The sequence below is a fragment of the Parasteatoda tepidariorum genome, chromosome 4 (assembly GCF_982258835.1).
Source record: "Parasteatoda tepidariorum strain Cologne lab strain chromosome 4, Ptep-v5.0, whole genome shotgun sequence".
Taxonomy (NCBI): Eukaryota; Metazoa; Arthropoda; class Arachnida; order Araneae; family Theridiidae; genus Parasteatoda; species Parasteatoda tepidariorum.
Window position 1 is genome coordinate 108,154,510 of NC_141758.1, and position 24,445 is coordinate 108,178,954.

The window sequence follows — 24,445 nt, forward strand, 5'->3', positions numbered from 1 at the left end:
TTGCTAAAAAATTCTGCATAATTTTTTCTATTTTTAAAAAAAAAAATTTTTTTTTTAGCGGTATTACAATGCATGAATTTCGAATTTTAGTAATCACTTTTCATATATATGTATATAAATTATTATATTTGCCACCAACTTGACTGAATGGATGATGGTATATGACAATTAAGTCAGTAAAAAAATTTTAGTCTTATTTTGGATGAATTTTTGCTCTTATTAGGCAACTATTTTCCTAGTTTTTGGTTACTATTTCCATGCTTTAGGCTACTAAAAGCAACTATTTTGTGCATTTTTTTCTGTGGCAACCCTGTTATGGGAAAATGGCGGACTTCGAGACTCGACAGATTTAACGTGCATCAGCCACCATTTTACTACACGGGGACTGGCAGCGATCGAACCCACGATCTCTTAGAGATGGGCCCAATGCCCTACCAACAAGGTTATCCCGGCCCAAGAAATCCACCTTGTCATGAAATCTTAATGGACAATGCAATTTGATCCTATCGCTAGTGTGAGCTAAAACGTCATTATGGACTTAAGTGACAATGCTTTTTAAAAAAGATTAAAAAAATAATTTTTAATCCTTTTAGGATGAAAGGTTCGAAACTGGAATATTTTTGCTTTATTTTGAAAAAAGGTTTTTAGTACAAACACAATCAAAAGAGAATTCTGACGCTAGGTTGCCATAAGGTTACTGCTTTCCCATGATGATTTATTATTTTGATAGCCTCCTAACACCCCCTGTGTCAAAAATTGACCTATTAGTGCAAAGGTCTTTGAAGAATTTAAATGTCCCTTATCACTGGTTTTCCAGTCAGGGTGAGAGAATGGATGTCCGATTTAACCTGGGTTGGTGACCTCGATACTTTATAGATCGATGTGGCCGAGACTGGGTGGCTGCTTCGTCCCCCTCTTCATCACTCTGGATCCCCACGTGAGCTTTTAACCAGTTTAATTTGATTTCAGGTTTTAATAATTTTTTGGTTTGCTCAATAAACAGGATATCTGCGCTTCGGAAAGTCATGAATTTCGGTATTGAACAAAATTTGTCATGAAATGTCATGATTTAAACTTTTTTTTTTTGAAAAAATTATGGAAAGTCATGGATTTAGGTCGACGAAAAATTTAATGTTTAAAATGGAATTTAACCCCCTCCCCCCAGTTTCATTGTGTTTCGAATATCTGAATTTGTAACAAAATCCCCACTCACAGTCATATTTTATTAAAATATAAAATGTTCTTATCATGTTCTTTAAAAATTATGGTGTTCTTTCGAAAGGAAAAAAATCATATCTAGAGCGAATTATCTTTTAAACTTCTGTGATTTCCGAATTTTTGATATTGTTTTTTTATTTTTTACTTTATCACTTTAAAATGCTAGCTGAAGTAAGTCAGTCATTGGCGAATTTTTTTTAAATTCCGAAATGAGAGCAGAAAAATCGGGAGTATTTCTTTTCTTTCCAATGAACAAGACAAATATCTTTCAAATATAACTCTGCAGAAAAAAAAAGAAACAAAAAATTATTTGCTTTTGCATTTTCTTTAGCTATTTTATTGCTTCCATTCTTTCTTTACTCTGTATTTTAAATTAAAATTCTACAAATATGAAGATGCAGAGTATAACAGTTTTGGTTATACCTATCATTTCAATTAATGTTATTATAATGCTTTTTTAAATGTATTGTTGCGTTTTTGTCGGAGAAAATAATAACTTCGATAAGTAATGAAAATTTTTTGGAATGCCATGGAAAGTCATGAATTTGTAAATCTAAAATGTAGCAGATACCCTGAATAAAATTTAATTTGTTTGTGGGGTTTTGCCAATGAGGAGAGCGAATCTGTGAAGCTCTTGTTTCTTGATTTACTTAGTTAAGAGTAGAGTTGATTGCCATAAAAAATATTGCTATGATCCTAGTGGAGGTTACGTTATAAGAAACGGTTGAATTATGAGAAGATATTCTCTTTATTTCATTATTATAAAGTAAAGGTGGGGTAATATCGAAGCACCCTGCATATACCTATGAAATCATCTGCCTAAAAACTTATTTTTTTCTTGTTTGAAATTAACACGATTTCATGTATATATGTTATAAGATATTTCCGTGTGTTATGATCTTATCTAGCTGAGTTTTCAAAAAACATATAAGGTACATATCTAGAGACAAGACTAAAGAACTGTTTAACGTGGAAAAAATTGTCACATTTAGAAAAATGTGACCTTTCACTATATGCATAAATTGAAACGTTAACATGTATCAGTAACCAGAGTTAAAAAGAAGAGAAAAACGTTTTTTATAGTGGGTTTTGGTTAGTAAAATTTTTTTTATTATGAGTTTTGGATGAAAAAAATTTAATATGGACATTTTCGAGTTTTGAATATTTTAACATGAAACTTTTACTATATAACGGTTATATAATATAACTATTACTGTAGAGCAACCAACCGATTCCCTGTGGTGACACCTTAAAGAAATAGAATAGAAATAAGTTCAATTATTCTTTCCTACCTGGATCTTATCTATTTACCAGACTTCGCTACTTCAAATCTTCTTCGCTTGTGTTTAAAAGAAAACGAATTCTAACAATATAACAAATTTAATGACAGACGGACATTACACAAAACGATCTTCTTTAACGAAGCTATGGAAATCAAACTAAAACAAAATAAGAACATTAATATTCATTATATGCATTCAGTCTGAGCGCCATCTGTTGGCCTTAAAAGTTAATCTGTTTCACACCTATATCACTCAAGGGCATCTACGAATTAGCGAATTTCAATGAACAATTCGAGTTCGGATATGAAAGCTGAAACATGATTATTTCACCTTGCCCCTAGTTTTCTTTAATTTTAATTCTTTTAGTTTTGTTGTTAAATGTAATTAATGTTTGTATCTGTGTTTATTATTAAATTTCTTTATTAAAGTCTACTTCTTTAGTCACTTTTATCATAATTTGCATTAATTTGAGTTAGCCGGTATTCCTATTCACTGCATTACTACATAATCGTTATAGAATATAGCTATTTACCGTTAGCGTATTGACAAAACATACCGTAGATTGTAAAGGTGGCGATTGCAGGTGGAATTGGCGGCGGATTACACGTAAATGTGGTGGGAGAACGAAATTACATTAACCTAAGCAGTGTAATTCGATATTCTTTTTCTCCTCCTCGACTAGCCATGATGAATAAAAATAACTCATTAATTCTTTTTAGAAGAGAATTAAAAAAGATAATGACCTTTTTACTGTCAGGATCACTTTACAAATACATTGTATTCATATTTTATTAAACGCTCTAATTTATATTTAATAAAACGATCTAGTTTTTTGATATAACAGATTCAATTTTTTAATTTTTTTTAGAAGAATTGTTTTGGCAATTCGCAAGAATTGTGTTTGCGAAGAAATAAAAATAATTTATTAATGAACTTATCACAAAAAATAACGTAACATTTTAATACTATGTTTTATTGAAACGCTATTTTGAAGAATTAATTCTATTTTGCTTTTATTGTAAGAAAACATAACCTGTTTTATTTTAGTGATATTCTCTATTAAATCAATATTCTCTATAAAAGAAGCTTTTTATAAAGATTTTAAGAAAAAGATTTAAAAAAGTAAGCTTTTTTATTAAGACTATTTTTTTTAGAAATTAACAGAGACATATTATTTACTAGGAAAAAAAAGAGCATTCAAAAATGTTATCACGCATTAAAGTAATAATTTCTTGTAAACGAAATAATCAATATTTTTAAAATAAAGTTTGAAAGTGTTTGTTTCATTACTAGAAGTATTCATTATAAAAAAAATATATTAAATTACTTTGTTTGCATAATTTTATTCAATAACTTTTTTCTGCAATGCGATGAGATCTTAAACTTTGTGAAAAATTGATTCAATTCCTTAATATACATAAAAGTCGGTAAATACTTCATTCATTATGGAGGTCATAGATAACTTGATACTCTTTCAATATAAGAATAATAAATGCAATTAATAGAAAATGCAAAATTTTAAAAATATATTTTATTTACATATATTGCGTACAGCTTATTCTGCAACTATCATACGTAACATAAATTTATAGATTCTTAAATACTGTTATATGAGTTTGGTAATTAAAAATATAATTTAAAAATAACATAATTGAAAAATAACATAATTAAAAAAATAACATTATTAAAAAAAATGTCAACCTTCTATTAAAAATTTCCTGTTGTCAAATATTTATAATAATTATAATTTTTAACAACTCTTTGGGGCACAAATTTTTAATTCTCGAACTTAATACTACTATCCTTCATATGAAAATATCAGAAAATTTATAAAAGAAAAGCTATATTTTAAAATTGAGACATTGGCGACAACAGAGGTTAGATGTATGTGCTGAGTTTAAATAAATTATATGTTATAAAACTCACATTTCACATGTTATAAAACTCACTTAGATCAATTTATTATCAGGTCATAAAAGTGTTTTTTAATAAATAAATGTAGTGATTGTTTGATTTACAATTGTAAGTCCTGGGTGTTTAATGTTAAGTTATACATTTCTTTAGAAATAATATTTGAAATATGAAAAGCAGGGCGGCATTCATTTCAACTTAAAAATCATCAACTTAACTTTCAATAACTATAGATAAATAAAAAACAAAAGTTTGATAAAAACTTTAAATGAAATACTTTTAGAAAAATTCTTTCTAAATAATATTTAAATAAAACACAATCTCTTCACCTGAGTGATTTTGTAAGGAATTCTAAACTTTATAATTTTACAAGTTAGGTGAAAAGTAAATATCTTACAATAGTAGTAGGGAATTAAGGAAATTCTAAATCTAAAGTTTGAGTCCTAGAACGTAAACATCTGATCATTAAAGCAAAAGTTAGTTTTAGATTTTTCGTTTACTGCTCACTGTACACAAAAACGTGATTTTTTTTTCTTTTGAAATTTTGATTTTAATGCCCTCACTTCAACCTCCTTCGAGTTATGCTTACTTTATAAATTTAATCTCAACTTTATTTTTCTCTTCACTTTCAAACTGTAAAAGACTTTTTCTCTATTTGTAAATTATGAAAAAAGTTATTAATCTGATTGTGTAAACAGTTAATTTATTAAAATTGGATATTCTCAATTATTTCCTTTTAATAGTCATTTATATTATTAATAATAATTATTTGCACAAAATTATAATAAAGGAAAGTTTGATTAGAAATTTAAAAGTTCTTGCTGCAATAATTAGGGAATTTGTATTGACAAATTCAAGTAATTTTTTTCCGGAGCAAAATGCCTTTTTATTTAAAATGGAACAGTACTGACTGAATATTTATACGATAAAACACTCTCTAATCGCTAAAACCGATGACAGGAAAAAAATTTCTATTTTTTTTCTTCTTTTCCACAAAAAGTTTAAAACTTAAAATGTTGTTCTTTCATTATAAAGCAATCGCATAATATTCTCGTATCATGTAAAACTTTATGACGAAGTTACTTATCTACCGTTTTACAATTATAAAATGAAATAATTATTGAATTCTACTTGCATTTTAAAATGTAATACTCAATCGTTCAATGAATTTTACGCTTATTTTTATAAATCTGTGTATAATGAACATTTCAACTAAAATAATTAGTACAAAATAGCTGCTAAAAATTCTCTTAAACATTTATAAATATTATACATTTATAAATTTCAGCTTTTCGCATTATTGCTAAATAATCTCTACGTCGAAAAATATTTAAGGAATTCCATAATAACTGAAAATGAAATAAAATTTTTAAAAAAAATTGTAAATGGTTATCTAGCAGAACCATTAAGTTTAATTAATGAATATAGAATTAGTAACAAAGTCTCTGCTGAACAATAATTTTTTTTTAATCTTTTAAGTAAACAAACTTTATTGTAATAATCATTTCATTATTAAGGATTAGAGGTTATTGTGAAATTATTAAATTTAACTCGAAATACATTTAATGAAAGTTATGAAAATACAGAATTATGGAGGTAATAATATATAATTTTTTTTATCTTAGGTTTATTACGACCTTCTAAAAAACGCTAATAAACACAATTATGTCAACAGATACAAACGATTATGTCGGAGCTATAACAAAAAAATACGCTTTATATTTCATTTAATGCAGAAGAATCTAATGAAGATCAGCTTATTTGAAACTCTGAAATGTCACACCCATATGTAACTTGGTGAATGATAGATACGTGATACCAAAAAACGAAACAAAAACATAAGCACACAGCTGTTTGGCGATTTGCGAGAACGTTCGTTTAACGCCAATTGAAAGTTTCGCCAACCCGTTTACAATCTACGGTATGTTTTGTCAATACGCTTACCGTTATATAGCTATAGAATATAGCTATTTACCGTTATATAGCTATATAGCTATTTACCGTTACCTATGGAAATCAAAGAGTCGTGATGGATCAAGGTGTAGAGCGTTCGCCTTACAATGAGGTGAACCTGGTTCGAATCTCAGCGATGGCTGGTTGATACGAACTCCGCACCTGACTCGCACCGACCACAGTGCTGACGTAAAAATGTCATCAGTGGTAGACGGATCGTGGGTTACAGTCCCCTTGCTGTCAGACTAACCGTTTGAAGTTTTCGAGATTTTCCCCTCCATGTAACGGAAATGCTGGTTAGTTCCACCCAAAAGTCCTCCACGAAGACAAATTTCTCCCAATACTTCATTCAGGAGTTCCCTTGTCTTCTGGATTGGGTTCAAAATTACAAGGCTACATAGTTGAACAATAGTAGTCGTAAATCCAGAAAATTGGGTCGGCTGCTTAACGACAGTTATTACATAATAATAATATAATATAGAAAAGGAAGAAAAAAGTATGAAAATCCGCTATTGGCTGATACATGGTAAAAGCTCGACGTAAGCACGGTATATTTATGGAAATCCGAAAAATTTAAAAGTCACAATTTAAATACTAACGTAAGAGGTACAGAAATTGAATGCTTATAACAAGTTAAAAATTACTAGCCTTCCGCTCTATAACGACTTACTATTTCTTAGGGAAGTACGTTTTTTTTTTTTGCTGATAAAATGAGCGAAAAGCGTTTAAATGGGAAGCATTTTTATTTATTTCTGACATTAATATAGAAAAGCGAAAAACGAACATTAATCCATTTTTGAAAACTTAAACTCTTCTCTAAAGCAATGTGTGGGCAACCACCGGCTGGGTCATCTTTTTCCCTGACAATAAAATGTTCGCCATTTTTCGAAATCCTGCTGCGCATGTGAAAAGACTACGTCTTTTGCTGACTTCACACCTTCATTTCCCTCCTTGACAGTTAAAGTCGACATTCTGTAATCAAAAAGTCTTGCGAGAAAATTAAATGGGAAACTTCCACATTCTGGTCATTACAGACGGTTCTGTTTATAGGCAAAAGCAGTCTGCACTAGATAAATGTATTTTAAATAAAAATAAAAGAAAAAAAAGAGTCTTATTTCATTTTTCAATTCTTACTATTAGTTCGCACTCTACCTATTATCTTGTTCAAATTTTCAATCATTAATAAAATACTTTTTTATTCATCTCCACTCAAGTTCAAATACAATTTTTTTATACTTGTAGTGGATCACACTTGATGTTAATACACTTTTTTCAAATGAGAGTAAAAATTGTAATTATTTAATAAAAAGTAACTAAAATAATATTTTTGTTTTACCAAAGTAGGAATTGATTTAAAAAAAAATTTTTTTTTTAATACTACTCATTTAATTGCTATTTTGACATTAAAAAACCACATTTACTTTTTACGACAATCTCACAATGACGACAATTTTATCTGTTATAATGAATTGCTGATATAATAATTGACAACAAATCCCCAAATAATAACTTTTTTTCGATGGAAATAAATAAATTTTTGACACACCTTTATATGTATTGCAAAGAGATAAATTCTGTGTAGATTGAAACAAATTGTGTTCTCTGAAAAACCAACCCTGTGATAATTAATTACATAAAATTTACATAAATTCATATCAAAAGTAGACATAAATGATGTCATACTTTTTTGTTTTTAATATCTCTTTGCCCTTTTCGCTTCTCTTCCCCTATGTAACAAAATGTTTCGCTCTATTATAGCCCGTATCCCCATTGTCACGCTATATTACATAAGCATATCTTCGCAGTTCAGAAACAAAACAAAGGAAACAAAACATATAAATTATTTTTATGAACTTTTAACAATTTCATATTCGTTAATGCAACAACAATAGTGATTGGACTAGTACTTAGTTTGATAAAAAAAAATATTAAAAATAAATAAATAATTTTAAGATATTTGATCTGTGATTTTAAATGTTTTTAGTTTACTTAAAATGTGTGATGTGGCACCCTCTTGTCCCAAACTAATAAAAGATAGAAAAAGATCCCGAGATAGAAGAATAAAGATAGAAAAATTTATCCAAATATCAGGCATTTTTCTTAGAGAAGAAAAAAAATATATATTTAACGCTTTCCCAGAAAAGAAAAAAGATCAATAAAAAAACTTCCCGTAAAATTTTTCGTAGTGGTTGAATTAAAGAATATGATATGACAATATTTTTCTCACTCTCTCATGCGTTAAAATAATTCCTAAGGTAATATACAGAATTCGAATTAAATCGTCTGCTGCTGCTGCTGAGACATAAAGAACACCAGCAGAGAGAGAAAAAAAATATATTTCTTCAACTTGGAGAGGGTAAGGAAGGGAAACCACAGAAGAAAGCGGAGGGGCGTGCAGTCGTTGCTATTTTGACTTCTATTTTTATTCACGAATATCGTTAAAGAGACCGGACAGGCGTCTGCTGGCTGGTCGAAGTTTTGCGCAGCCGGTATTGTTCTTCCGTCGCGCCTAAAGAATGAGTGGCGTACACAAAAATCGTTTGCGCTGGTAAATCTATCAATTAAATAAATAAGATATGTTGTGAAGTGAAGATATGTTTACAATATGTCGTCTGTCGTGGAAAATAAGACAGGGGCTCTTAGTACATCAACCTCTGCGGGTGAGTCACTCACATTTTTCACCTTTCTCTGAAAGCACGTGTCTCGTGAAAAAGATGTGTATCGATTATTTTCTTCCATACTTTTTGTTCAACATTATTTTCGTCACTTAATTATTTTTTTGTTCTAGTTTTCTATTATTATGAAATAAAGACGGAAAAACTTGAGATTTCTTCTTATTTTATCTCATTATTTATTTATAATATTCAGTTTCTCCGAATAATTTTCTACTAAAAGGATATAAAGTGAAATTAAGATTTTTGGAAGATTGCATCCTTTTGCATTTAAACCATAATTTACAATTTTTGTAATAATTATTTCAATAAAACAAGCAACATTTATAACCATTATATAAAACTTCTGTCTTTTTTATAACAAAAAATAATCGAGACGATTTTTTAACAGAAAATAATCGAGACTCGTTGTCATTTTATCCCATTATTTATTTAATATTCAGTTTCTCCGAATAATTTTCTTCTACGTGTGAAACTGTAGGATTTTCAAAAGTTTGCATCCTTTTGCATTTAAACCATAATTGACAGTTTTTGTACTAATTATTTCAATAAAACGAGCAACATTTATGACCATTATATAAAATTTCTGTCTATTTTATAACAAAAAATAATTGAATCAAAAAATAAAATGAAATCATTTGGGGATTTTAATGGTTAGTTTTGTGCATGAGCTTAAAATGTCTATTATGTTTCAAAATCCAATTGTGTAAACATTATTACTAAATAAATTATTCTTACAAGTGCAGCATACATAATAGTTGCATATCCCTTCTTGGTACATTGTAAAATAAGTAGGATGAATCAATAAATTAGTATTAATGAACTCTACGAAATCGGGCACTTAACTAAAAGGCAATTATAACAAAGCTAAAATGATTCTCTTTATATATTATTATTATTTGTTACCTTTCCCAGTGATTTTACGTTATGAGATCATCAAAATAAAAATTAATTCTACTCAAAATTGATGAAACTGCTCACGACCAACCAAGAGCGCCGGCAGCGGGGTGCAAAAGGGTGCACTTGCTCCCCCCTGGCTTTTTTTCTCTCAACTATTAGAGATACAGAAAAACAATTTTGTTATAAAATTTTTTTATTAAAAATACTTTTATTCAAATACGAATAATTAAGTAATTATTGATACATAACAATAAAAAAATTGTTTAATCAAGCAAGAATTGTAATCGTCTTGTTTGCTGTTGAAATCTGTTTGTAACTTTTTCAATGAATTCTGAGTCATCTTTGATTCTTTTCTTATGCACACTAAGCGTGCCACAAACTTGGCAGATACATAAAGCTATATTTTTTAAATTTCATTTAATAAAATATAAATAATATTATATTTTCTGTTAGTTATTTTGTTTAACAAAGGTGTACAGCACAAACTGACTTCTCACAACTGTAAAACTTCATCAGCACAATAAATACCAATGTTGAGCGTGCACAAACACGTTAGTATACGAAACTACTGTTTGTAGTTATTTGTGTTCCAATGCAAGAGCCATCAATACAGTTTCTCGTGGCAAAATTTGCAAGCACAAGAAATTCGTACTTTTTTTTTTTTAAATATCTGGTTAACAATGAAGAAATATATCTTGAAAAAAAAATTAACAGATGAAAGTATATGTAATAACAAAACAAAATGTAATAAAAAAATATTAAATATAAAAAAAAAAATTGGGGGGAGGGGAGAGGGTATTTTGTTTGAGGGTTGCACCCCCTTTTATATTATTCTGCTACTAGATTATTCTGCTACTAGATATTATTCTGCCGGGGCCCTTGCGACCAACTCATGACAGTCAAAATTTAGCCCAATCAAACGATTTTTTTCATTACCTTTACTATTTAACTTAATTCTTTTTTGTTCTAATTATCATTATTTTTACATCATTAGTTTTAAAAAAGCTCATTTCAGAAATATGTAAATAAACACGTGGTTGCTCACATGTTGTGCACATTCATTATATGAGTTTATCTGACATGAAGCCTAATGAATCATTAAAGATCCTGCAATAAATTCCGCTTTTGATTAAACAGAGCTGTAAGCTGGCGTCCGCTGTTCAAATTTTAAAACCTTGAAGCACTAACTGCTCTTAAGTTGTAACACTAACTCTTCCCTAGAGTCTGGCTTGATCTACTCAAAAGAAAAGTAAATCATCAATAAATCAATATTACTTAACACAACACTACGAATTTATGCTCAAAACTGAAAGGCGTATACCGGCACATCAAATAAATCACACAAAATGTGTTTTTATTTTCATTATTATTAGACGATGGGATAAATTCGACGATATGTTAGATGAATATAAAATATTTATAACAATATATTAGGTATTAGACTAGTATATTATAATAATTAGACCAAATCAATAACTACATGTTTTGCACGAGTTTATAAGAAATACTTTTATATTTAAACACACATGTCACGGGTTTTTATTTAGGAGATTTTTTATATACTTCCTATTTGCATTAATATATTATTTTTTTAATTCATTGCATTACAATGTTAACTAATTGATACACAAACATAAACAGATACAAACTGGTTTCAGCCACGTTAAAACAATAATGCCGTTTTGTTTCACCTGATAATTAAGATTTTACATAGAATCTTATAGTGTGTCTAATAATAAGGTCAGGGACTGTATTTTTAGAAATTCATCCTATCAAAATGAAGATAAACTATATTCAATATCATTGGGCTAGAAGCTATTGCTATCCGCCAACTCATGATAGTAAAAATTTACAACACGCATAATTGGCGGGACTATCATAATTACAGTTGAAACTCACTAACGCTTTACATGAAACTCATATCGCGTTATGTGAAACTAATGTTTGGTCCCGTGAGTCAGCAATCAATTATTGTTGTATTTTGCATGTTTAACATGAAATTTTCAAGCTGATTATCGCTTACCATGAAAGGGAACTGGACGCAACACTATAATAAGCATGTGAATAAAATTCCAATCATACATTTTGAGGAATGCTATTTCTATTTTCTTCTTTTGTTAGAAGTAGCAGATGAGCATATGAATAAAATAGTTAGAATAAAATAGTTTAATAAAGTATAGTTAAAGCTATTAAGCTTATTTTAATTTGTTTGGTTCATAATAGTATTGTTTGCATACATTAATGTAGTACATAACGTGTATTAATAGTACGTAATAAATTGCTTTCATGATATATCGGATAAGACGAAATTCGATTAACGGGAAATAATTATAATAGTCCCACTGATTTCGCGTTAACGATGTTCGACTGTATATATGTTAACCAGATTTCATTTTATCTGATACATTGTGAAAACAATTTATTACGTACCATAAATACATATTATGTGCTACATTTATGTAATAAAACAAATTAAAATGAGCTTAAAAATTTTAATAACTTTATTTAACTATTTTATTTATATAACTATTTTATTTATTTGCCCATCTGCTACTAATAGAAATAGCAATCCTTAACATGAATAATTGGCACTTAATTCACATGTTTAATACCTGTGTTGTGTCCAGTTTCCTTTCATGTTAAGCTATAATTAGCTTGAAAATTTCATGTTAAACATGTTAAATACAATAAAAATTGATTGCTGACTCACGGGGCGAAACATTTGTTTCGTAGGGCGATATATTTTACGTTTATTAGGCAATTAGACATTATTAGGCAAAAATATATCATTGGGCATTTGATTTTTTTTAAAATTAAAAATATGTAATTTTAATGACAAAATAAAATTTAGAACGAAATATTTTGAATAGTTTCTGAGCTGTATTATAAATGTTTTTTTTTCTTTTTTTTTTTTTTAAATTTTATTTTTTGTGAACAGTTGGACCGGTTCTGTCAAATTTCGGATTTTGCCATTTAAAATTACACAGTTTAACAAATATAAATATTGTAAATTAAAACACCGAAGCATAAAATTACTCATTCAAAGCTGCAAAACTTATTTAAAAGATTAAAATTCCGGTCTAAAACTGATTAGGAAGTAAGTAAACTTTATGTTTCCAAATGTATTGCTAAATGAAGATTCCATAATACAGTTACGTGATGAAATGTATATCGTAAATATCGCTTTTAAATGAGAAAAGATTGTATTGAAAGTCATTTTACGATAGCCATATTTACTAAAATATATAAAGATTAGCTGTTTTTAGAAGGACGTATACGATAAAGATTTAAAAGAAAATAGTTTTATAGGTTAGAATTTATTTTTAGTTAAACATTTAACTATCAGAATAACAGAAAAGCGAGGTGATAAAACCATTGCGTTTGAAGTATTTAAATGGCTGTACAACGGTCATCCTTATTTCTTTGCCGTATTGCTTCTCGAGTGAGTAACCCTTTTCATTATTCTGTTTCAATACATTTCATCAAATTTCAAACTAAAGAAAACGTAACCCTATCATTGCTTCTGGAATGGGAAAGCCTTTCTTTTTATCTCTTTCAAAATATTCCATCGAATTTCAAACTAAAGAAAACATAACCCTATATCATCGGTTCTGGAATGAGAACAATTCTTTCCTTCTTCAAAATATTCCATCGAATTGCAAACTAAAAAAAAGCTAACTCTATATCAATGATTCTAGAATGAGAGAAACTTTTTTTCTCTCTTTCTTTTCTCCAAAATATTCCATCGAATTACAAATTAAAGAACTAACCCTATCATTGCTTCTGGAATGAGAAAGCCTTTCTTTTTATCTCTTTCAAAATATTCCATCGAATTACAAACTAAAGAAAACATAACGCTATATCATCGCTTCTGGAATGAGAGCAATTTTTCTTTCCTTCTTCAAAATATTCCATCGAATTGCAAATTAAAAAAAACCTAGAATCAATGATTCTAGAATGAGAGAAACTTTTTTTCTCTCTTTCTTTTCTCCAAAATATTCCATCGAATTACAAATTAAAGAACTAACCCTATCATTGCTTCTGGAATGAGAAAGCCTTTCTTTTTATCTCTTTCAAAATATTCCATCGAATTACAAACTAAAGGAAACCTTATGATATATAATTGCCACTGGAATGAGAAAACCTTTTTTTTAATTTTTTTTTATCTTCTCCTTCAAAATATTCCATCGAATTACAAACTAAGGGAAACCTTATGACAATTGCTCCTGGAATGAGAAAACCTTTTTTTTTAAATTTTTTTATCTTCTCCTTCAAAATATTCCATCGAATTACAAACTAAAGGGAACCTTACCCTATATATCATTGCTTCTGGAATGAGAAAACCTTTTTTTCTTTCTTTTTTTCTTCTCCTTCAAACTATTCCATGGAATTACAAACTAAAGAAAACCTGCTTCTGGAATGAGAAAGCCTTTCTTTTTTTCTCTTTCAAAATATTCTATCAAATTACTAACTAAAGAAAATGTTTTATCAACCTTTTCACTTGCTTCTCGAATGAGTAATCCTTTTATTCTATTAAAAACATTTCTATTCTATTAAAAACATACCTTTTCTATTTAAAAACATTTTACGATTTTAAATGGGAATTACCTTTTCTTCAATTTACAAACATTCCGTCCGATTTAAAATTTTTGTTTTATCAACAAATTTGAAAAATTAATCTTAAATATATCTATAATAATAAAATAAAGAGTTTGTGCCAGAACCGTTAGATCAAGGTCATCGAAAATTGGGTGAAAGAGTAATTTTAGCCCCAGTATCGTTCAAAATTTTTAATTATATTGCAAAATGAAATTTTCTCATTAGTTAAGCGTTTGCCGTTGCTTTAGAAACAATTAGACGATTCTGTTTTTTCAAGTATTTTGAAGATGACATCACATTTGCTAGCCTATAGTTTTTTTTTTGATGAAAAAAGAATTAATTGCACGTACTCATATATTTAATTATTTTACAAACTGTCTCAGATAAACTGAATGATCGACATTAACGTTGTAGCAAAGGTGTCGAACTAAGGTACCAAATTTAGTGATTCTAAAGTTATCTGACACTACGTGTATTTTGTTTTTAGTAATTCTATTAAAAAATATTTCTATAAAACTGAATAATTGCAAATAAACGGTAATTAAAATTAAAATATATGTAATGAAAAGCAAAATTCATAGGGAAATAATGCTAATTAATTTGGGAAAAACCCGGGGGGAAATATCGCCATATTACTATTGACGCCAATAATCTTAAATTAATAGATACTAATTTTATTTTATATTTTATAACTGTCGTTGAACAGTCGACCCAGTTTTTGGGTTTAAGACTTACTAATGTTCTACACCGTCCCTTGTAATTTTAAACCCAATTCAGAAGACAAAGGAACTCTTAGATTAAGTATTGAGAGAAATTTGCCTTCGTGGAGGATTTTTTGATGGAACATAGGGAGCATTTGCGTTACATAGAGAGGAAAAATCACGAAAACTTTCCACGGTTAGCCTGGGGGCAAAGGGACTCTAACCCATGATCCGTCTACCACTGAGGATATTTTAAGTTAACACTGTGGTCGGTGCAAGCCGAATGCGGAATTCGTATCGAGCAGCCATTGCCGGGATTCGAACCCGGTTCATCCCGTTGTAGGGCAAACGCTCTATCCCCTGAGCCATCACGACTTAATGTATACTAATTAAAATTTTTAAAAAAAATAGTAAAAGTGCTAAAACCCATATTATTAGAAAAATGGTTCCAATTCATTTAAGAGAAGAAATCGCCATACTATTTTTGGCGCCAATGATACTTAATTGATTTTGGTTATGGTTATTAATTAAAACAAAAAATAAACTAGGTGTTAAAAAAAATTGAGAAAAGGTACTAAATTAATTCCTATCAATTTTACATCTATGTGTTAATTCCATAGTCGACAATTATCGCTATACATCTACTGGAATACTACAGGACTTAATGATACGCATTTTACTAACGTAGCTGCCAACAACTGCGAATTGTTCGTACTATTGCATTTTTATTTTTAAAGTGGTAATGAATCTTTTAAATTTCTCTTTTAATTCTGCGATTTATACATTTAATTTAATATGGTTTTGACCATCACTAAATGCAAATAAATCAATCTTATATATAATAGCCGCTATTGGCAAACAAGAAGTTTACTGGCCTAACTGCTAATGTAACTGGCATTTGAAAAATAAATATATATAATAGCAAGTTATAGTAAAGCGACGTGACGTCAAACGCATATTCTGCATTTTTAAATTCTGAATTTATGAACTCTAAGTGTGTCTTTACTTCAACTTTGATTCTTACATTTTTCGAATTGCATATCTTGTTCTTTTATTTAATTTTTGCGCTATTGCATCTGAAATATTTGTTGCCGAATTTGACCTAAGCGAATCGTGTATAAATTGTAAATGAATGTTAAGTAAAAATTATTTTATGTGTTTATTCATTCATTTCGATTAGTTTTTTAATTTAGTATTTTATTTAGTTTGCAGACCGACTTTTGAGGCATACGTTTCACTTACGCCATAAAATTCTCTTAACATTAGTTATAAATAATATTTTCTCATTTCATCATTCCTTTTCATTCTAAAAATAAATCTAGATAGATCATAAAACATGTCAGCTGATCAAACCATTTTATTTATAGTACAGTTTACTTTACATTTCATGAACACTTTTTTTATATTTTTTTTTTTATCTCCCTTTCTTTAATGTGTTACAGATCGATACGTGAAGTTACGACTCAATACTAATAAAAAATTTGCTTATTTACACCGAGTAAAAAATTACGTTATTACAACAGTTTTTAGTTTTAACGGGAAATGCACTTTTCTGTTGTTTAAATAAACAACGTTGTATTTTTTCATGCAGCTTTGCTTATTTAAACATTTCGAAGACATTTTTTTTAATTTTATTTTTGGTATTAGCACAGAAAAGTGAAAAACGAAAATCATTTATTTTTTTGCATTTTTAACCCTTTAGTTTTAGAAAGCAATCTGTGAACGACCAGCGGCTAAGTTGTGTTCTTGAGAAGGGGAGTTCGAATCCAGCCGCTCGAAGACCGTGTAGTAAGCGGTGACTGGTGCGCGTTAAATCTGCCGGGATCTCATGTCCTCCATGTTCCCATAACAAATCATACTTCTAGATCAGGGATGGGCAAACCTTTTCTGGTCGAGGGCCAAAAATCGAGAAAAAAAAGTTTGGTGGGACGAGTAAAACCTTCTAAAATAAAAATTCTAACTTGTAAAATAAAATAAAGTCAATTCATCATTGAACGCATGGCACTCTACATCAACTTTGCATCTTTCAGTTGCCATTTTGGGGTAAAAAAAAATTACCAATAACTCAAAAAAGCAATAGCCATTTTATGCATTTAATAATTTCACCATTATTTACAATGATGTTGTTTATGTGCAATCTTTCCATACGCAGTAAGTGATGTTAGAACTCGCTCCGGCAGAAAAATCCGCGCTTTGGAGCTTAAAATGCGCAGTCTGCCACACGTGAAGTACAATTCGCCTATATTAGATTCCACGTGTCTGCTCCTCGAGAAAGACAAATGCTCGTTGGAGCCAACCTACGGCTATTCTATAAAGTACTTCTGCTTTCAACACTTTACCAATTGAAGCTGTCTGTGCTAACTATTTCCATCAATTTATGTTCTGTAGAACAAAAACAGAGAAAGTAAAAAGGTCATCAGTACTTTGTTAAAAAAGAAAGAGCAAAAATAGCTCTGAACAAAGTTGACAAGAAAATGGATATATACTAATGTATATTGTTTATATTCGCCATGGATCGGCAAGTTAAATTCTGTCCGCGGGCCGGATAAAACCTTCTGGTGGGCCACAGTTTGCCCGCGGGCCGTAGTTTGCCCACTCCTGCTCTAGATACTGAATTGGAGATTGATCGTTCTCTGGTTAAAATCAAAATTACGATCTGTCGGCGAATGAATGGATGTATCAATGAAGTTGAACTTCTCCTTTAAGAGGAAGCCATACCACGGAAGAAAAATTTCGTTGCGAATTCTCCTTCCTCACTAATTTAAAATTTTAAGTGTATAAAAAGTGAATTTAAAGTGCATAAAAGTTTCAAATACTGAAAACAAAATTTTAAAATATGCAAGAAAAATAAATTATGAGGTGATAACTTAGGATTACGCAACGGAGAAGTTGCTATTCTAATTATTTTAATAAAAGTTTTTTTTTTCAGCAATTGAATCTTGATGACTTACTCTATGTTTGTCTGAACTTACTTTTTCTGTCTTTTAAATTAATAATGAAAGAGAATTTGCGACGAAAATTTTCTTTCACGGTATGGCTTCCTCTAATCTAACAGGCTCTTTCATCTGGTTGATACGAATTCTGCTCCCGGCTCGCACCGACCATACTACAGGCATAAAAATATCCTCAATGGATTATGGGTTAGAATTCCTTCTCCTTTCGGGAAACTAAACTACGCTTTACCAAACTAAACATACAATATTATTATATAATCTATATTACGGAAATTTGTAGAGGAACGCCTATATAATTGACACCTTAAATATATTATTGAAACAATTTCTTACATTTATAATTTACAAATTAAATATATATTTTGAAAATAGAAATTTTTTTCAAGAACTATACACTATAAAATAAAATACAACTGATTTAGTAAGATAAGAGGTGATGTTAAAAATCGCACTCGAAGTTGCAAGTGACGTCACAAGGTGGTTGTTAGGCTTTCTTCTCTTGTAGGTGTTGTTAAACCCCTTTCTATGACAACGAGATATTTTTTTATAATTCAGATATTTCGTCTAAGCATGCATTAACATTATTTCCACCAAAACGCTTTTGAAATAAATTCACACGAACTGCTGAATAATAATATACTCTTTATGTTACTGAATTTATAGTAAAAACTATTTCTGACAAGGAATAATATTTTTTTAATAATTTAAACTAGACCCGCTGAATTAGAGAGCCTTCATTCAAACACATGTGAATCACCATTTCTGCATAAAAAGAAATTTTTAATAATTCAACTATTTCAATTAATTTTATTCACAATCTATCCTAAAAAAAATCTATTCATATCCTCGCTGACATTAGGGCTGAATTCAACTGAATTGTCGCAATTACGTGACTCACTTAAGCCAATGAAAAGTCTGTATTTGTAGACATTTCGCATTTTGCGATATGTAAAAATACAGGCTTTTAATTGGCTTAATTTGTCCAACGAAATTGCGAAAATTTGGCTGAATTCCGCACCAGAAAGCTTGGGATTTACGAAACATATTTTTTTGTGTTCATACGATAGATTAATGAAGAAGCTAACATAAAACTGACGGATTTTTCACTGTATTGATATTTTGTTTTTAAAAAAAACTTCATTAAAGAAGGAAACTAAAAATAAACTTTCTATTCGATTTCCGGCCCCCTCTGATGTGGGACCCCGGGCAATTGCCCCGTACGCCCCTACCTTTCTCAGGCTCTGAACGTCGTTGCATTGACGTGACTATTTCTTTTGCCTTCCGGGTTTGCCTGTATATACTCGAAATACTCAGTTGTTCTGAATTTAATTTCTATGTCATGTTCTTGCGAAAAAAATGTGTTGTTCATATTTTACAATATCAGATGAAGATATGAATCTTCATCTGATCACCAAATTCAAATTCTCAATCTACCGGAAAAATCAATTTCTTCTACCGGAAGTTGAAACAACCTCTACAAATACCGCCCCCTACCGTTGAGAACATGAAACACGGTGGGGATAGTATATTAACTTCATTTCTATAATGTTCTTATTAATTTAAACATTTCACGTGAACTTATATTAACAGAATTTCTGCCACGCAGTAATACTTTCAATAATTCCGATATTCTTCTCGTGAACTTAACATTGACACCATTTCTGCGATGAAGAAGAGATAGTTTTTAATAATCTTGTGAGATCGGCGTAATGAAGAATCCAATAAAATGCGAATGTGTCACTATTTATTTGTACACATGCCAATCGACGTGGTTGAGCGGCTGGAAAAATACTCTTCTTTTTTTTTCTTCTTTGAGAGAAATTTCTGTTACACAACACACATAAAGTGGCTGGAGATATTTATTGGCTAAAAATAAGATCGAAATGAATTTCTGTTACTTATGGAGTTCTAGATCGATCTCTCTCGCTTTTATTTTCTCGCTCTTAAAACTGTATTTATACCAGAGCAAAAAAATAGAAAAAAAAGATTTAGCGTGAAGCGTGTAGAATGCATCAACCATAGAATATTTTGCGTGATGAATAGGTATTTTTTGTAACCGCTTCCCTTTGCCAATTCTTTTGAAAAAAATGCAAAAAATCAACATATTTGTATTTTTTTTTTTAAGTTTTACTTAATAAATACGTGAAACTGAAATAAAAATTAATACACAACTTTTAAGTTGAAATTAAGTTTTTTTTTTATGTGTAAAAAAACATTTAATTTACCATCAGTTTACTATCTCGTGTTATCTCGGGCAAATGAAAAAAGTTAAGTATTGGTTTTTGTATACGTTCACATCTTTATAATCTGAAAAATTATCTGCATTACTTTCACTTTTGTACGCGAACGTCATTTTTTTACTTTTTTTTCTGTGTAAATTCAGCAACCATCGGTCACGCACTGGACTGATCGTTAAGACACGGTTCCCAGCAGATCACCGAAGTCAAGCATCACTGGCTACGGTCAGTGTGCGGGTGGGTGACCACTTGGATCAGTCTTCGTAGGGACCGAGGGTGTGCGGTATGGGTCCTCGTTAAACTGTTCTACCGTAAAGTGCTCAACTTCGCGTGCAGGTCGTCGGGGTACCGAAGCGGGGATGCCATCCCCTCTGCAGACGATCAATATTGTGATGGCATGTCTTAGGATCCTCTTCAGGGATGTTTCCCAGATCGCCGCCAATTGGTCATTGTGCAGATCTAGTGCGACGTAAATGAACAACAACATCAGCAACCATCGTATATACAATCACACAAAACACGTGAACAGTCCCACAAAACACGTGAACAGTCCCACAATCTAACAGCAAAACTTGGCAAACTTCCAATCGCAGATTATTATTATTTTTATTTATTTAGTTTTTGTTTCCGGCACAGTAAAAACTTGATAAAACAAAACGTATTGACGAATTCTGCTATGCCCGAGTTTACTCGGGATAATAAATATTTGCAATATATACATAAGCGAGTTATTTCGGGATAATCAGGGAATTGCTAATCTCTTATCATTTCAGAATTGCTAATCTCTTATCATTTAACCAGTGTGCACCTTTGTCTGAGCCACGGCGGTGGAATGGCGTCGCCCACGTCATACGATCACAAACCCGTTTATAGGGCGGGTTACATTCACACAGAAGAAAGGACATAGAACACAGAGACATCCATGACTATGGTGGGATTCGAACCCACAACCACTGACCCCATAGTCCAGTACAGTAAATACTAGACCAGTGATCGGGTGATGAATAGGTGAATGAGTGCTTTACAAAGCATTTCATGCGTATTGTGCAAAAAAATATTATTAAAATTTAAAAAAAAAGTAAGAAGGAAAGAAACGCAACAAAACTAAGTGACTTTTGATTTAATCATTAGATTTTCATAGCTACTAAGCAGCTGTTTATCTATTAATGTAATCGCCATTTTAAATTACAAAATCAAACCCTTTTATGACTAATTTGTGTCAAAGCCTGCTTCCCCTGAATCTGAAACATCCATACATCTGTTCCTCGAAATATGGAGGTAGGGAGGGGGTACAACTTGTAAAATTGGTACGTGTTTGTGGGTGACCCTTTGTGACTGATAATTTTATGCAGACAATTGTTTTATGACTCTATTTGTTGTATTTGTGTTCCATAAATGTATTTTCATTAAAAAAAAGAGGAACCAAAACAAAACAAAGAAAAGTAATCTACTGGAGAGTTCGACAACAAAAGCAATGTCATTTCAAATAAATATATACTAGTATAAATATAATTTGTAAGGAGCATTGCATGAATCCCTAACGAGAAAAAAAATTAATAAAATGAATGCATTTGCGAAATAAAAGCAATGCACAGTGCTATTAAGGAACTATGATGATTAAAACAATGTTTTTCTTTCTTTGAATGTTACATTGTTTTGCGCAGTAGGACCAACAACGAGTCTTTCTAATTACATTTTAATTGCATTTCAAACAACCTTTAGAAGTCATTCTCTTGTTCTACTATTTGCGTCCAGGAAATACTTTTTTTTTCGATCAAGCTGATTCTGACATTTCTTTTTCATTTCACGAGTCTTAAAAATTTCTATCACGCGAGCCAGCATGTTGGCTATCATAAAAATGTTTGCAATAATAAAATAATTAGTTAATAGTCCCGCACTGGACTGATAGTTCAGACACGATTCCCAGCAAATCACCGAAACCAAACATCACTGGCTGCTGTCAGTGTGCGGGTAGGTGATCACTTGGATCAGTTTACGTAGGGTCCGAGGGTGTGCAGTATTGGTCCTAATTAAACTCTTCTACTGAAAAGTGTGCGACTTCGCTCGCAGGTCGTCAGGCTACCGAAGTGGGGGGGCATCCCCTCTGCTTCAGAGGATCAAAATTGTGATGGCATGTCTTCGGATCATCCTTAGGTATATTTCCCGGATTGTCGCAATAGCCCATTGTAGAGCAGCGATGGCTCAGGGGCTAGAGCATTCGCCTTCCAATTAGGCGAACCGGGTTCGAATCCCAGTCGATACAAATTCCGCATTCGGCTTGCATCGACCACAGTGCTGATGTGAAATATCCTCAGTGGTAGATGGATCATGGGTTTGAGTCCCCTTGCCGTCAGGCCAAGCGTGGGAGGTTCTCGTGGTCTTCCTCTCTATGTAATGCAAATGTGGGTTAGCTCCATCAAAAAGTCCTCCACGAAGGCAAGCTTTCTCCCAATATTCGATCCAGGAGTTCCCTTGTCTTCTGGATTGGGTTCAAAATTACAAGGCTACGGAGTAAAACCCATAAAAATTGGGTCGGCTGTTCAACGACGGTTATAAAATTAAAAAAAAAATAGCCCATTGTGGAGCTCTAGCTCGACGTAAATGAACTACAACAGCAACAATTAGTTAATAATAAAATAATTAGAAATAAAATAGATAGAGATAAATGAAAATAAAATATTTATAATAATGTCAATAAAAATGAAATTATGGCATGCAAAGTTGGGTTTTAAATCCAGGGCCAGATAGAAGGTCGCAAATTCCCGTTATGAAAGCATCAAGACTCTCTGCCAATTGTATAGCATTCTTCTGTTAAATTGCAGTAATTGGGGAAGGCAGTAGGTTCGATTCCAGCCTTAACCCAGGATGTTTATTTTTCTTATTTATTCGTTTTATTTTTAAATCTGCTGTTGTATACTCGAACGCGTTGTCGAAGTCCTTGCAAAGGTCGTACAAATTATACGCTCATTTGACAACATCACATCACATCATGGTAGCTACATCAATGTATTATTATCAATGATCCAATAATAGAAAGCCATTGTGAAGTTAGATCTAGAGTTGCGTTAGGAATCGAACCCGCAATCTTCACGCTTCAGAGCGTTTGGTAGAAGGAAAATACCGTTTGGTCGCAGAGGTGACGAAGACTTATGAGTCGTTCAAACACACAAGCCTGCTGATTTTTGTATGAAAACTTTAAAGGATAATCAAGAAGAAATAGATTGATTTCATACATAAATGGTCCCGCAGTCTACTAATCGTTAAGACAAGGTGCCCAGCAGATCACCGAAGTCAAGCATCACTGGCTGCGGTCAGTGTGCAAGTGGGTGACCACTTGGATCAGTCTACGTAGGGTCCGAGGGTGTGTGGTTTTAGTCCGCACATCCTCGTTAAACTGTTCTACCATAAAGTGCTCGACTTCGCGTGCAGGTCATCGGGCTACCGAAGCGCCTCTGCAGAGGATCAAAATTGTGCTGGCATGTCTTTGGATCATCCTCAGGGATGTTTCCCAGACCGTCGCCAATAGCCCATTGTGCACCTCTAGTGCGATTTAAATGAACTGCAACAACAACAACATGCATAAATCAACCTCAGAATAGTTTTATTTTATTTTATGACCGTCGTTGAACAGTCGACCCAATTTTTGGGTTTACGATTACTAATGTTCAACTCCGTAACCTTGTAATTTTGAACCCAATCCAGAAGACCAGGGAACTTCGGTGAGAAATTTGCCTTCGTGGATTGCTTTTTGATGGAACTAATCGACATTTGCGTTACATGGAGAGGAAAACCACGATAACCTCCGGCAAGGAGACTGTAACCCATAATCCATCTACCACTGAGGATATTTAACGTCAGCACTGTGGTCGGTGCAAGCCGGATGCGGAACTCGTATCGACCAGCCTTTGCCGAGGTTTAAACCCGGTTTATCTCATTGGAAGGCGAGTGCTCTATCCCCTGAGCCATCACGGCTTCCTCAGAATATTTTTTATTTTTATAATTAAGAAATCTTGCGTT

General features: G+C 31.3%; 1 protein-coding gene across 3 annotated transcripts in view; it reads left to right on the forward strand.

Annotated features, from left to right (window-relative positions):
• Positions 1 to 24,445, forward strand: part of LOC107440837 (uncharacterized) — a 116,101-nt gene that overhangs the window by 3,645 nt on the left and 88,011 nt on the right. Inside the window, exon 1 of one of the 3 annotated variants that reach the window (XM_016053892.5) lies at positions 8,715 to 9,025. The exons of 1 other annotated variant lie outside the window; for it this stretch is intronic. In XM_016053892.5, coding sequence (XP_015909378.2) covers positions 8,960 to 9,025 — 66 coding nt within the window. In that variant the 5' untranslated portion in view covers positions 8,715 to 8,959. Of the gene's footprint in view, positions 1 to 8,714; positions 9,026 to 13,319; positions 13,380 to 24,445 lie in introns of those variants that run through there. One more of the 3 variants, XM_071182841.2, reaches the window with a different exon arrangement.